Raw genomic sequence first — 16,159 nt, 5'->3', positions numbered from 1 at the left:
TGGACAGGCTCCTCCTCTTCTCTGGGTCGTGAGTACAAAGCCGTGCTTCTTTGAGCTTTCAAGTATGACCCTTTCAATTCCAAGAGTCTTCCCAACCAGCATCTACCGGGAAGTCTGAAAAATACCTTCAGGGAGGCAGATACTTACACCTCGTTCCCATCGCCCTTCCTCCCCAGCAAGGTCTTCTGCCTCCTCCCTCTTTGCGAGGGGGCAGAGACATGACCCAAGGTTGCAAAACACATAACCACCGTCTCAAATGACTTAGATTTAATCATCGGAAGCAAACTAAATTAAATGGAAAGCTTACAATAGAGAAGAGTTACATGTCAGCGCCTTTTGCAAACTGAGCTGGGACAGAAAGGGGCTGAGGCTGCCCCTCAACCCGGTCCCTTCCAAACAAAGACATCCACAGTGCCCCTGGCAGTCTGGCTCAGGGAAGAGGGAGCCTCTGCCGGCTTGGTGCCTTGAGCTGGCGTTGCCCTCCACTCACTCCTGGCCGGCATCGGGAGCCCCGCCTTGCCGGCTCTGGTCATCACCCTTCTTTTTGTGGCCCGAGACGATGTCATCGATCCGCAGTAGAAGAACTGCCGTCTAGGGAAAAACCATAGCCCCAAAGAGGCCAGCAGACAATGGAGGAATACTTGTTTTCTTTAAAACAGAACACCTAGCTCCTCCCACACTATTAGCATTTTATCTGAGATCTGCCTTTTCAGAGCCTGGCATGGAAAATTCAGCTCTCCCTCAGCAAGGGACACATCTTATGCAGTCACCTTGCTTTTTATACGAGCTAAAGGTAAGTAGGGGGATGGATTCCTTGGGAGACCTTCCAAGAACACTCTGCCTTCTACACCCGTCCTTTCAAGACTGAGCCCAACACGCTGGTTTCTGGTTCTGTGCAAATCAGCAGCACAGCGTAGGTCCCAGGAGCCTCACCTCCACTGCCGTCTTGTATGTCTGCAGCTTTACGGCCAGTGGTTCCCAGATGCCCAGTTCCTTCATGTCCACCAAGGTGCCTGTCTCACCGTTTACACCCCACGTCTCACAGTTCTCCTGGGTGTGCTTGGCCTATAGTCGGAAGAAGCGTCAACAGTTCAAGGAAAAAAACACCAAGAACAAGGAAGTGGGCAGGAACGTTAGATAATAAACCAAGAACAGTGAAGTGAGAAAAGGCGATGACAATGACAGTGAACAGGTGAGTGTTCAGAGGGAGGACACCTGCAGGCACAAGGTGTCAGGAGAGCCAGATACACAGACATGAACCATCCTCCTAGGCCAAGCAGCTCTCCCCACCCCGCCAGCAGCAAAGCTCGGGAAGGAACTCACCCGAAGGGAGGTAAGCAGACGAATGGTGCTGGCCCCACAGTTCTGGATAAGGGTACGAGGGATGACCTCTAAGGCCTGGGCAACAGCCCTGTATGGCCACTGTTCCACACCCGTCATGGCCTTGGACTTTTCTGTCAAGGCGTGGGCCACGGTCATTTCAGAGGCCCCGCCTCCCGGAACCAGCTGGGGGTCGAGGAGGACATTGCGGCAGACCTGCATGGCGTCCTGGAGGTTGCGTTCCACCTCCTTGGGAAAGCAAACGGACAGTATGAAGCCGAAACCTGATGACTCAGGAACACATGAGAGGCACTCAACGGCTCCCTAACTGCCAAGTGTGGGAAACCATCCGGGAGGGCAATCGGAAAGGTCCCTGGATCCCCTGCGGGGCAGAGCAGATGCCCTGCACTTTGGACAAACACATGAAGCGCAGGTGCACGATGGGGCCGGGGTGCGACGTCAGACTACACAGAGCACTACCCCATGCTGTCCCATCCCAACTGTGGCGCTTCGGGGGCTGCGCGGTGTAGGTACTTGCTGGGCACCTTTGGGTAAGTTACTTAACCTGAGAAATAGGTGGTATTTGTAACATCAACTTAAAAAATAAGGAAGCAGTGGTTGCGGGGAAATGGTGAGTCATTGTTCAATGGGTATGTCTGTTTTGCAAGATGACAAGGTTCTGAAGATCTACTGCCCAAGAATGTGAATGTGTACAGAACTATACACTTAAAAAACGGTTTAGATGGTAAATTTTACATTTTTTTTAATTATAAAATTTTTTTTTTTACATTATGTACGCATGTATATAATCTCTATACCCAAGGTGGGGCTCAAACTCATGACCTCAAGATCAAGAGCTGCATGCTTTACCGACTGAGCCAACCAGATGCCCCTAAAAAATGGTTTTTAACCTTAAAAAAAAAAAAGATATTTGTGGCCACATATCAAAAATTAAATAGCTATGAATGGGCAACAGGAGGATTTTAGGTCTCTGGGACTCTCTCAAGAAATGGAACGACCTAGTGCACAGTCACACTTCTGAGGCAGACTCACCGAGAGAACCTCTTTGCTGGCCCCGCGGAGGAGAACGGTACAGGCCTTGGGCTCTTTGCAATCAGTGATGAATGTAAAGTACTCATCTCCAATTTTCTTGATTTCCAACACCCCTGCTCCTGTCCCAACATCATCTTCTCTCAGCTCTTCCGGCCGGCTGACTATCCGGGCCCCACAGGCTCTATTGATTAGATTGGGGGGCAGGTGATTTCGGGTAGTTTTACTCATCTTCCTAGTCCCTAGGGTCTGTGGCTGGGGATAAGGCCAAAAGTGGATTGCTGGAAAACACTGCTACATAACTTGGGAAGTCCTGGCTGCCTGGAGAATTAGATTCTCAAATATATATAGGTGAAGTTTCCTTAGACTAAGAGAGCTTTATAAATGCACGTGTATGTACCTACAGCAACTACTATAACCAAGTACAGTTTAATTCAAGTATATTTTGTGGATACTAAACGCTGGACAAATGCGTTCTCAGGCATATCTAATGTGTATGTACCACATAATGGTCCTTTCTAGATAGAATTTGTCCTGCACTGCCCAATTAGAGCCCAAGGCCAGTAAAAGAACTGTACTAAAGACAATGAAAACTCAAGCAAGAAGGAAAGTAAGTACATTAGTGTATGTCTGACTCAATTTCATCGAACACAAAACTAACTTGTCACTTTTTCCCCACTCATGGGCATGCAGTCAACTATTTGTACCCATGTATGCTCAGAGCCATTTCAGAGCTAGCAGAAGTATAAAACTTGACTTGGATCTGATATGTGATACTGGGATAGACTTATCTTTTTAAAATAAAAATTAGTATTAAAAATGAATGGTATGTGAACACAGAATCAGTGCAGAAAAGATGAGTGCAATCTTTTTTTTTCAAGATAAAAAGCTTTTTTTTTTAATTATGTTAATCACCAGACATCACATCATTAGTTTTCGATGCAGTGTTCCATGATTCATTGTTCGTGTGACACCCAGTGCTCCACGCAGAACGTGCCCTCCTCAATACCCATCACCAGGCTAACCCATCCTCCCACCCCACTCCCCTCTAGAACCCTCAGTTTGTTTCTCAGAGTCCATCGTCTCTCATGGTTCGTCTAAGGTGAGTGCAATCTTAAGTCGCATTGACAGCAGCTGGAGACCCACAGGGAGGCCAGTGGTTGTGCTACAGGCTGTGAGAGACCCTGAGACAGGGACCTCAGACGTCTAAGCATGAGCTGAGCACTACTCGTTAGCAGCAGTATAAAATGACTCCTGCAGCACATAACTGTTGGACTGGAGAATTTCTGAAGAGGGCACACAGCTAAACCCAAGTTATTCCCACCTGTACCTGACTGGACGGACTGGGTCCTATATTAAACCTTTTCAGGAAATGGTAACTGCATTATAAAGCTCCAAAAGGGAAACACATGGGAAGGAAGAATCTTACTTTTACGTGGCCTACTCACCTAGCAATGCGATTATTGTCTGTCTTCCGGACTCTGCGGATTGCTGTGATATTGGCCCGCATGAGGTAGTGCTGAGCTAAATCTGTAAACCCAAGAGCAGAGGTGTCAAACTGGAAGCCAGAACTCCTGGGTTCTGAACTGGTTCCATCCTCAATGTACCCTAAACCATCACACGTTTACTATGCTGTCTATGCCAGTGGGGGAGGGGAGGTCAACCCACCCTCTTCTACCTCAACAGGAGGATGGAAAGCAAAGAGAGTCCTACCTGAGATGCCCTTTTCTGTGATGACCACATCGGGCTTCAGTTGGATAATGTCCTCACAGAGCTGCTGGATGTACTCTTCTTCCATTTGGAGGATTCGCGTGAAGTCTTCCTCTCTTGTGATCTCAATGTCAGTCTGTGTGGTGGAGAAGAAAGTCATGGACTTAACAAAAATCTTGGACAAGTGAAGCTCTTCAGGATCATCCTGAGTATCAGGCTCCTCTACCCAGTCCTCTCATGCACCCCAGAAGGTGTCCATTAGAGGCCTGAAGCCAGGAGCCCGCCCCTCTGTAAGCTAGTTTAGCTCCAGCACTCCAGCTTAAGGCCTTCATTTAATTACGCATTAAGTGGAATTCAAAGTCAAAGGCAATCCGTGGATACTGTGGCCTAAGGTCCCTGACCCTCAGTGCAATGTTACCTCCGGCCTGTCAGTGTGCATAGTAATTCTGGGTCTTAATTCTTCCCACCAATAAACTACATCTTGTTCCCAATCCCTGTGTTAACAAGCTTCAGTTATTCTATGCACAGGCAACAGAGCCTGGTGAACCTCCTTCCTCTGGAAATTCTTTGGCATTTCCCAGCTGAATTACTTCCTACTCATGCGTTAGGAGAGGTGGCACGGTAGTGTGGAACTGAAGCCAACAGTGCTGGGTTCAAATCCTGATTTGGTCAATATGGTTGTGTTCCTCAATTTACCTAACTTCTCTGAGTTTTAGATCCCTCATCTGTAAACTCAAGTCAATACTAGCTACGTTAAAGAGTTCCTTTAAGAAGCAGGAAATATATATGAAGATCACTAACTGACACAAAAGGAGACAATGTAATAAACATACCTTATTTCCCTTGTCCCTATTAGCAGTCAGATCCTTACACCAACTTCAAGGAAGAGGGCAGGAACCTTACCTGGCTTTCTCCTTTCTTGTATTCCAGAGAGGAATCCAGCAGCACAATGCGAGGGTTTTTGATATAACGCCGCATTCGTGGATGGGTCACATCTTTGTTAATCATGACTCCCCGTAGGACACACGAGTCTTCGATGATGCCCCCAGGTATCTGAGCAAAAGACCCACTTTCATGCACAACCAAGAGGAGCCAGTTTCTCAACTCCCTTCCTAGACACTCAGCTTTCCCAAATGAGCACTATTTCAGGTTTCTAACATAGCTTTCTTCTTTGAACGTCAAAAACAAACATGGTTGGGGCGCCTGGGTGGTTCAGTTGGTTAAGCGACTGCCTTCAGCTCGGGTCATGATCCTGGAGTCCCGGGATCGAGTCCCGCATCGGGTTCCCTGCTCGGCAGGGAGTCTGCCTCTCCCTCTGACCCTCCCCCCTCACATGCTCTCTCTCTCTCTCTCTCTCTCGTTCTCGCTCTCAAATAAATAAAATCTTAAAAAAAAAAAAAGAAAGGTTGCAATCACATTTTTTTCCCTCTAGGAGGAACACCAATCATGGACCAGAACCCCAATCTGAAAGTCAGCTGAGACTCTTAAGAAATTCAGTGACAAAGATTCTCTCCTACTTCCTGGAAAAGATTCCCACAGAATTTTTAGGCTTGGGGCTCCACCTACAGGCCAGAAGCTACTAATGCTACTTGTCGACCTTAAATGAGTAGAGACGGAGAGTGCTTTCTGGGGCCTATTAGCGAGACAGCGTGGAGCCCTTGTTCATATCTTCACCAAGTGGCAGATATGTATGCAAACGCACAAACATGGAAACACCAATAAGCCTTTCTCTAGCTTCTGTAAACCTTGGGTAGGAACAGCAGTGAAAGTAACAGAACTATTTCAGGAATACGCCCTTGGTACCCTTTTTTTTTCAGGTTTTTGTTTTCTAAGCAGCAAATATTGTTCTAATTATAAAGACATACACCTATGTCCTCCACAAGTAAGCTGATTCATACTAGGAAATAAGCTGTCTTCCAAACACACATTGAAAGAGCTTACCTTTTCCACCTTTGCGTATTTCTTGATGTCGATCTCCTTGCGACCGTTCTCCTCAAACTGCACAGTTCTGACAGCATCTAGGGCAATATTGCAAGCCAACGAGGACCACCGACCGATTGCTTTCGTAGTAATAGAGCTGTTGATGATGTTCAGCATCATATCTCGGTTACTGGTATCAACAGGGGTACTGGAGAAAGGTGAAACAGGTAGTATGCTCAGCAGAACCTTGGATATTCAAGGAAGTCCCTCATCCACAGCTTGGGGACCAGAGTGGGCCAACAGGCAGAACTGTCCACCCCCCTCTGCCTTTCAACAAGATTACAACTAACCCATCCCTGGAAAGTGTCTCGAATCCCTGAGTAATCTGTTTTCATGCCTGACAACCCTCCAAACTTAAGAGTTTACAGAAAAATAATGTGTTCTTTACCTTCTGCTTCAACCAAATAAACTCAACTTTTTTTTTTTTTAAGATTTTATTTATTTGACAGAGAGAGAGCACAAGCAGGGGGAGCAGCAGGCAGAGGGAGAAGCAGGTTCCCCACTGAGCAGGGAGCCCGATGCAGGACTCGATCCCAGAACCCTGGGATCAGGACCTGAGCTGAAGGCAGACACTTCACCGACTGAGCCACCCAGGTGTCCAAATAAATTCAACTTTTATAACTTGGGTCAAAACACATTTTGTCTTTGATACCTTATCCCATAGCTAGCAAATTCTGAAAGCTCATCCTGATAATCAGTCTGTACTATCCTTGAACACCTGATTCTATTCTATCCAGCACCTTATTACATGGTGTACCACATGGTGCTGTTATAGGTTTAGTCTTTCCTAACAACAGCCTACATTTGTATGTGATACGACTACAACCACAAAAATGAAGCTGTACAAGACCTTGGACACTCTCTTGTCCAAATTTTCATGTAACAGTGTAAGGCACATAATATGCTATCATTACATAGTTGTCGAATTATGGATTTTAGAAAAGAAGCAACAGTTCTACGAGTATCATCTGAGATATTTAGACAATTACTGTTTGGTAAGAAAAACTTCCTATCAATTCAGCTCCACAAACTCAAGAAATCCTTTGGTCAGCTCTACATTCTTATACAGCTTATTTCATAAAAATAATTTCAGGCAAACACCACATTCCCTAAGAGTGCTGGACAGACTTTATCATTTGCTGTTTCTTAACAGGCACACAATACAGAGCTCACCAAGTTACTTGAGACTTATGTACCCAAAGACCCAACCACATCAGAGTAGAACATTATAGGTTTTAATTTTTAAACAACATTTTTAAATCAAAGACATTCTGTATTCTGTCATGACCTAACATCCTCTGACGTCAGAAGTCCTGCCTTTCCACACTCCTATCACTACCCTATTAATACTCAGCAAACAGCAAGTTCTCTGGTTCCTAGATGGGATTCAAACAGCATTTTCAGTCCCACTCCTCTTGACTTTTTTTTTTTTAAAGATTTTATTTATATATTTGACAGAGAGATACGCAGTGAGAGAGGGAATGCAAGCAGGGGGAGTGGGAGAGGGAGAAGCAGGCTGCCCACCGAGCAGGGAGCCCGATGCGGGGCTCGATCCCAGGGCCCGGGATCATGACCTGAGCTGAAGGCAGACGCTTAACGACTGAGCCACCCAGGCGCCCCTCCTCTTGACTTTAATGGAAAACTGCCGGCTACCACCCTCCACAGCATTTTATTAGAGAATTGACTGCATCAGTCATAATCATACGTGATGGCAGGACACTTCAGTATTAAGTCCTGAATAATTAGTTACCTAACTCTTCAACTAATTCCCCCCACTGGAATCTAAACTTTGAGAAGCTAGGTCTATTTTGCTACACATCTTCCATGGCAGCACCTAACAGGGAAACAAGCCAATAGCATGTAACCAAAAGATATTCTGAAGAACTGAACCCAGCCCCTTTGGTCTACTTTGTATCCTTTGTCATTATCCTCTGTTCCTTCTGCTCTCCTCCTTTATTCCTCACATACAGGACATCAGAGTATAAACTCCTGGTGATGTGCTTGGTCTTCCTGCACCAGCTCAGAACACAGGAGTCTTCCAGGCCCCCCTTAGCTGATGGTACGTTTCTGATCTCCTCAATACCTGATTTTCTTAAGGGTGCTAATCATATCATCCAAAGCCTTGCGGTAAGCACTGATCACCACTGTCGGGTGCATCTGCTGCTCCAGGAAGTGCTCAGCCACGGACAGCATCTCCCCCGCTGAAAAAAGATACACATGCCATAATGTTTTTTTTTTTTAAAGTGCCGGGATTTCAAGGCAACTTCATGAAGCTTCTAAAAATACCTTAACTTTTTTCCTAAAATAGATTGTCCCAAAAACTATGCCAATTATCTGTTAATCCAATTTTTGTAATCCAAATTTTACACTTTACACAAGGCAATTCATAAAGAAAATATCCTTATCAGATATATCTTAAGTGATCAAAGACTGAACGTACAGTTTTCATCTCTGATCTTTCAAGATCAGTGTTTGTCACCAGTTTTCTAAACAAAAAGAGACATTTTTATTTTTCAAAGACTCTAAAAGGAAAAATGCATATAGAAAAACGGACTTGTTTATGATTATCTCAACACCTAGGATGCAGTGAAACAAAACAAAACACACATAAAACCTTATACCTGGAAGCATACCCACAAAAATTTACAAAATTTACTCTCTGATTGAGAGATTATTTGTGAAATGTTCCTGTACTAAAAAAATTTGTCTTTACTTTCTAATACACACACAAATTAATACATACATAGATACACACATACACACAAGCCTGTTTCTTTAAAAAAAAAAAGTTTTAAGAGACAAAAGTACTTTTGGTTTAAAAAAAAAAAAGCCTTTGCACAAATTGCTCGTACTACCTGTCCACTAACACTGATTTTCAAAACGTACACAAATGTGTCAAGGTTCACAAGTGTATTCTTTGGCATGTGCTCAAATGTTTGAATTCAAAACTTCACACCAATTCCTAAGTGACCATCATGCATTTTATTTTATTTTTTTTTATTTTTTATTTTTTTTAAGATTTTATTTATTTATCAGAGAGAGAGAGACAGAGGCAGGCAGAGGGAGAAGCAGGCTCCTTGCTCAGCAAGGAGCCCAATGTGGGACTCGATCCCAGGACCCTGGGACCATGACCTGAGCCGAAGGCAGATGCTTAACCGACTGAGCCACCCAGGCGTCCCCCATCATGCATTTTAAAAGATAATCAGGCATTTATTTATTTTTCAAAGATCTTGTTTATTCATTTTTAGAGAGCGAGAGAGTGCGTGCACACACGGCAGGAGAGGCAGAAGGGAGGAGGGGACAAGCAGACTCTGCACTGAGTGTGCAGCCCGACGTGGGGCTCGATCCCACAACCCTGAGATCATGACCTGAGTCATAACCAAGAGTCAGACGATGAACTGACTGAGCCACCCAGGTGCCTCCAAAGATAATCAAGTATTTTAAAAGATGCTGGAGTAACTTCACTTAGAAAAGGATACGTATGCCCTGCTAGAGAACAGTCAGGATAACTTAGAAGAAAAATGGCTCTAGGAATGGCAGTGTTTTCTTTTTCAGAGCTACCTAGACTCGTGGATACTTAACCCACCTAATCTCTCCAGGAGATTTAACTAAGATTATTAGCTAGAAAATTCTGATGACTACTGTTCATCTTCAACCAAAAAATGGTAAGAAAGCATATAAAGTCTGTCCTCCCTTTCATCCCCCAAGTTTTTCTTCAAGGCACAGAACTAGTCATACCCAATTTTCACTCCTCAAAAGAACTGGGTCTAAAGAAGTGCTTAGTGGCACCTGGGTGACTCAGTTAAGCGTCCGACTCTTGGTTTCAACTCAGGTCATGATCTCAGGGCCAAAGGATGGAGCCCTGGGTCCTGCTCCGAGCTCAGTGGGGAGTCTGCTTGAAATTCTCCCTCTCCCTTCGCTCCATCCCCCCACCCCTGGCTCTCTCAAAAAATAAAATAACTAAGTGCTTAGTTGGTGGTGACTGCAGTACATCTCTGACACAACGCATTCTAAAAATAACTAAACATGTCACTTTAAAAGTTCGTATAATAATTTTGTTGTATGGACTCTACTTTTAGGCATGTGGACCAACATTATAAATTGGCATCCCTTAAAATAGTTCATTTCCTTAACAAATGTGTTACTGCAATCAGATTTTAAAAAACAAATGCCTTGATTATAAACATTTCTCCACTGACTTAAAACATACAGAGAAATAAAGGCAATGTCAAATTTTCAAAAGTGATCCTTTATGATCCTATAGAAAATGTGAAGATCAGTTATTAAAACTTATATGGTCAAGACTCATTGTCAAGATTTATCTGTCAACTTAACTACTGGCTAAAATGTTATTTGTGAACCCCAAATCAGCATTTGGGGCATCTTCATGGTCATTCACACAAAGGTGCAGAGATGGAAAACTTGAGTCACCCAATGCAATGTTCTGCCTTGTTTCAGCTCTCATACTTTGTGGTATAGTTTCACACTTTTGTGCATTTTGTTGATTTCACTGTTTAAACTGGCCCCCAAGTGTAGCACTAAAGTACAGTCCAGCTTTCCTAAGTGCAAGAAGGCTGTGATGTGCCTTACAGAGAAAACAACACATTATACAAGCTTCTTTCAGGCATGAGTTATAGTGCTACCGGCCGTTGAGTTCAATGTCAATGAGTCAGCAGCATACATTACATGATGTGTCTTTATTTTTATTTAAAAATTTATTTGAGAGAAAGAGAGCATGTGCATGCACGTGTGCAAGTGGGGGGGGAGGGGCAGAGGGAGAAGGAGAGAGAGAATCTCAAGCAGACTCCCTACTCAGCATGGAGCTTGACCAGGGCTTGATCTCAAGACCCATGAGATCATGACCTGAGCCGAAACCAAGAGTCCGATGCTTAAATGACTGAGCCAGCCAGGAGCTCCCATAAGGTGTCTTTAAAACAAACAGAAGGGGCGCCTGGGTGGCTCAGATGGTTGAGCGTCTGCCTTTGGCTCAGGTCATGATCCCAGGGTCCTGGGATCAAGCCCCGCATCGGGCTCCCCGTTTGGCGGGGATCCTGCTTCCCCCTCTGCCTGCCACCCACCCTCCCTGCTTGTGCTCTCTCACTCTAATAAATAAATAACATTTTAAAAACACACACACACACACACACACACACAAACAAAAAAACAAACAAACAGAAAAGGGGCGCCTGGCTGGCTCAGTCGGAAGAGCATGTAACTCTTGATCTTAGGGTTGTGAATTCGAGCCCCACGATGGGAATAGAGATTTTATTTTTACTTATTTATTTTTTTTAAAAAATTCTATTTATTTGTCAGAGACAGAAAGAGAGAGTGCATGCGAGAGCACAAACAGAGCGGCAGGCAGAGGGAGAAGCAGGCTCCCTGCTGAGCAAGGAGCCTCACTCGGAATTCGATCCCAGGACCCTGAGATCATAACCTGAGTCGAAGGCAGACGCTTAACCAACTGAGCCACCCAGGTGTCCCGGGAGTAGAGATTACTTAAAAAAAAAAAAAAAATAGGGGCGCCTGGTTGGCTCAGGCGGTTAAGCATCTGCCTTCAGCTCAGGTCATGATTCCAGGGTCCTTGGATCGAGCCCCACGCCAGGTTCCCTGCTCAGCGGGGAGCCTGCTTCTCCCTCTCCTCCCTGCTAGTGCACTCTCTCTCTAATAAATAAAATCTTAAAAAAAAAATTAAAAATAAATAAAACAAAACTCACATAAAGTAAGGTATAGGGGTGCCTGATTCTTGATTTCAGCTCTGTCATGATCTCAGGGTCGTTGGATGGAGCCCTGTATCAGGCTCCAGGCTCCACAGGGAACTCCGCTTGGGTTTCTCTCCCTCTGCCCCCGCTCCCCCACCTCCCGTAAATAAATAAAACAAGATACATGTTTATCAGTTAAAGAGTATGTGAAGAAACTCATTGGAGCCTAACCCCTATTTCCCCCAGTAGAAATGGTTTAGTGTATGCTAATTCAGTGTTTGTGGTGACTTTCTAGAATATAACTTACTGTGAATGACAAGAACCCACTGTATTTTGTTCAACCAGATTTTTAGTTCATCCTACACCATGACGAATGTTTCATGCTCACTTGGAAAAAATACACAGAAAATTAGCAATAAATTATTTTAAATATTTGTAATTAGTGGATTGGTAACAATTTCCTTAAAATAGGACAGAGATGCTATTTCTAACAAAAATCTTCATGTTTCAATCCACTTTCCCTTATTAGCACTGCTGTCCTCCTCTTACCAAGAATAATTACTGATGTGGTCCCGTCTCCAACCTCTTCATCCTGCGTCCGGCTAATTTCAATCATGGATTTGGCTGCTGGATGCTGGACTTGAATCTGAAAAGGAAAATGCAGATTGCCATGGAATCAGCACTACTCAAAGCCTTTGGAACCCACTCTCCTCGGTCCTGACTCTCGAGCTTCTTACTTCCATATTCCCTCCCTTATCCGTTGTTTTACCACAGCTTGAAAGATTTTCAGTGGTCCTCAAAATATCTAAGTGAATCCTCTTTCCAAGTCCCCCTCTTTTTAGAGGAAAATGCAGATGCCAACTTAACTATTAAAGTTTCTTGAAGACAGAACAGTACTCTTTTATAGCTTATTTACTAGGAGACCCACCCACTGGTTGAATTATATTTTCCAGAAGGACAGCTGAAGTCCTGCCCTCTGGAAACTGTGAATGTGAATGTTTCTGAAACAGGGTCTCTGCAGATGTAATCAAGATCTGCAAATTAGATCATACAAGATATTATGATAGGCCCTACATCCAACCACTGTTGCCCCTATACTAAGAGACACAGCAGGAGAATGGCATATAACAACTGAGAAGGAGACTGAGTCCACAAGCCAAGGAATGTCAAGGATTGTGGTCAACCACCGGATGCTAGAAGCAACAAAGATTCTTTCCAAGAGCCTTCAGAAGGAGCAGGACCCTGCTGACACCTTGATTTTGGACTTCTAGCCTCCACGCTCTGAGGGAATAAATTTCTATTGTTTAAAGCCACAGTAGTCCTAAGGAACTAACAATCATGTATGTAACTTTACGGGTCCTTTATAAAATTATTAGAAAGCAAAATGAAAAGTCATACCTCTCGAAGAATGGCGTTGCCATCATTGGTCATCACAATGCCTCCCATTGGGTCCAAAAGCATCTAGGACAAAAGTAAAAGTTATACCTAAGTTACACATGTTCCAGATAACAGAAAGGGAAAATCTTTAGTCAAACAGTTCAGTAAGAGATCGGCCTACCTTCATCATGGACTTGGGTCCCAAACATGTGCGGATGATATCTGCAATGGTCTATCAGAAATGAGACATAAGACATGTAACCACCAACCAGAAGACTGTGTGAACGTGTGCGTTAGAAGACATGTTAGGTACAGGACACCACGTGTCCAGATGCTGCTGTAATGATTTCAGGGTGGACGTATAAACAGTTTTTCACAGGAAAAGAGGGAACACGGCTTCCAGAGCTTCAGGTCCCCGTAACTCAGATAACGGCAAGTCCGTGTATTAGTATTTCTTTCCATGATAGTGGCCTCCACACCGTGCTAAATCAGCTCCAGGGCTGTTTCATTCTTTCATCCAAAAGACATTTACTGAATACCCAGCCAGGACCTACAATGGGCACTAGGAATACAAACTGGAATATAGTCCTTCCCCTCAAGTAATTCAGTGTAGTATGGGAGGCAAACACACATAGATTACAAAATACACATTAATAGAATTATGCACAAGTAAATACGAGAAAACTATTAGGCCTAACTCATTGTGGGAGAGCATCCTTCTACCTACCACCATCAGAGAAATGTCCTCAAAGAAGAGAAGTCAAACTTTTCTTCTGCCTAATAGCAAACGAATACAAAAATACTAGGGAAGGCAGGTGGAGGCAAACTAATAAACTTTAAACTACTTAAAAGATATGCTACCTTGGCGGCATTGATGTTTCCAGATTGAACTTTTCTTCCAGATTCACGTTTTGTGTTCTGGCCTAAAATAGATAAAATAAAATGCAATAGATCAGGATTCGCCCATTGTATAGAAACTATTCCCTGACCTTTGAAAGTAAAAACAAACTCAGGTTTCATGGATGTAACAAAGATCAAACTTCATGGAACTGTACACTCTAAATATGTGTAGGTTATTGTATGTCAACACACCTTAAGAAACTGTTAAAAAAAATAAGCATATGTACTTATGGCTACTTCTTTACGTCAACCCCTGGCATACAAACAATCCCTAACACTTCAACTTTGGAACCCTGGTCATCGCTTTCCCACTAACCAAACATTCACATATTTACAGCAAGGATTCATAACCTGAGGTCCATGAATGAGCCTTAGTGGAATGGTGAACTCCTGCAGATTATGAGAAAATGGGGAGCTACTGTGTTCTTGTCTGGGAAGAGGATCTACAGCTATCAGATTCTCAAGGGGCTGGTGACCTAAAAAAAGCATCAATCACTGCTTTATGTGAAAAAGGAAGGAGTCTGGAGGTTCCTCTTTTCATACTTGGGTAGGGGGAATCATACTGACAGTCCCAGCATAATGACTGACAGAGCCCCTCCAGTGTGCTGTGCAACGAGAATACCCTCTCAGAGTGCCTCAGTTTGCAAGATACACTCAGTCCACGCTTGGATGTAATAAGAACGCCTCAATAACCCCTCTACCATCAGAGCTGAGTACGTATGTTAACAGGGAGTCTACTGGGTTCTAGCCACTAGTGCCGGGGATGAACGCAGACCGGAAAAAGGCTTCACAATGTACCACTCATGCCCGGGCCCTCCCAATGGACACAAGCCAGTAGCCGTAACCAAACCACATAATGCCGATCTCCCTCCTCTCTCCAAATTACACATTCCCTACAATTTAAATCAGTAAAATTTTCAACCAGTCCCATCAAATCTACATGCTCACAACCCTCAGAATTTAGACTCCTATTTCAGGCGGCGGTAACTAAAATCCTGCATGGACTGTTCTGGCAGACTCATCAGAAGGAACAGGGCTTTTCCCCAGTTAAGTGATTTTTTTTTTTCTGAGAACAGTTATTTCCTAGGTACAGGGAAAATAGAGAAAAATCGCGTTACTGCATTTTGTATACGGAAAATGGTAAGGCAGGGACAAGAGCTTGCAGATGGGGTACAGAAGTTACTCGAAAAGGGGGAACACCCCAGGGGAAGACAATGGAGGTGGTGCTCCTTAGACAGAAATTTAGGAAAACTCAGTAGGAAAGATCTCAGCGCAGAGGACACCGCGGGATGAGTTACATCCAAGCCGGACTCGTCGCACGGCGGTCGCTGAAGGGAGACCCGGGGGGCTGTCACCGAGAAGTGACCACGGCTACCACTCGCTGTGCGCAGACCCCCTTGTCGGTAGCTTACCCACTTGTCACTCAACCCCCCCGACCGCACGAGGAAAGACTTGAAGCCCCCCAGTAAGGACGGGACGCTCGAGCCAGGCGATCCGGCGGGGCCACAGGGCCACGGCGGTGAGGCCAGGCCAGACCACGTCCCATTCTCCAGCCCCGCACCGAAAACCACGCGAGCAGGGGCGCGGCGGCGGGGGGAGTGCCGAGCGCCCGCGGACCAGCGGCTCGGCCAGGGGCAGGGAGGCAAGGGTCCGGGCTCAGGGCACAGAGAGGAGCGGGAAAGGGGCTTTTCCGACACGAACGACGACGGGAAGCCTGCGCGGCCGGACCAGGGCGGGACCCGGCTGGGGCCACACGGCAAACTGTGGACGGAAGGAGCGAAAAGGGGGTCACTGCCTCTGCTTCCCCCAACTCACTGAGCACGAGCACCGGACGATGGCCCATCATGGCGGCGCGATGCAGAGCCGGGCACCCAGAGCTGGGGCAACCGGCAGAACCTTCTGGAGAGAGAGAACCAGAAAGAAGCCCAGAAAACGCTGCCTCCTCAGGGCTTACACCTAAACCCGCTAGCCTCCGTGTCGCTGCCAATCACCGCAGCCAGCTCATTGACCAGCACGAAGACCGGCCAATCGACTTCGTTAGCCCCGCCCTCTACGCAAGAACGGCAGGGCAAGCTAGATAGAGAGCGCGCGATGATGGAACGGGGAGGGCGCGGGCGCTTGCG

At 45.2% G+C, this 16,159-nt stretch overlaps 1 protein-coding gene across 1 annotated transcript; it reads right to left on the bottom strand.

Moving 5' to 3' along the window:
- Positions 1-252: 252 nt before the first annotated feature.
- Positions 253-16,007, bottom strand: CCT3 (chaperonin containing TCP1 subunit 3). The gene is made up of 14 exons (XM_032398310.1): positions 15,852-16,007; positions 13,998-14,059; positions 13,318-13,368; positions 13,158-13,220; positions 12,309-12,405; positions 8,144-8,261; positions 6,022-6,208; positions 4,984-5,133; positions 4,084-4,216; positions 3,819-3,900; positions 2,374-2,554; positions 1,324-1,569; positions 934-1,065; positions 253-591 (listed from the first exon to the last, which is right to left on the bottom strand). The coding sequence occupies exons 1-14, from the start codon at positions 15,880-15,882 to the stop codon at positions 487-489; spliced, it is 1,638 nt and encodes a 545-aa protein (XP_032254201.1). The 5' UTR covers positions 15,883-16,007; the 3' UTR covers positions 253-486.
- Between the last annotated feature and the right edge of the window lie 152 nt (positions 16,008-16,159).

The sequence above is a fragment of the Phoca vitulina genome, unplaced genomic scaffold, assembly GCF_004348235.1.
Source record: "Phoca vitulina isolate PV1807 unplaced genomic scaffold, GSC_HSeal_1.0 scaffold115, whole genome shotgun sequence".
In the NCBI taxonomy this organism is placed as follows: Eukaryota; Metazoa; Chordata; class Mammalia; order Carnivora; family Phocidae; genus Phoca; species Phoca vitulina.
Note: the sequence above shows the minus strand (reverse complement) of the source record. Positions and strands in the feature narration are given on the sequence as shown.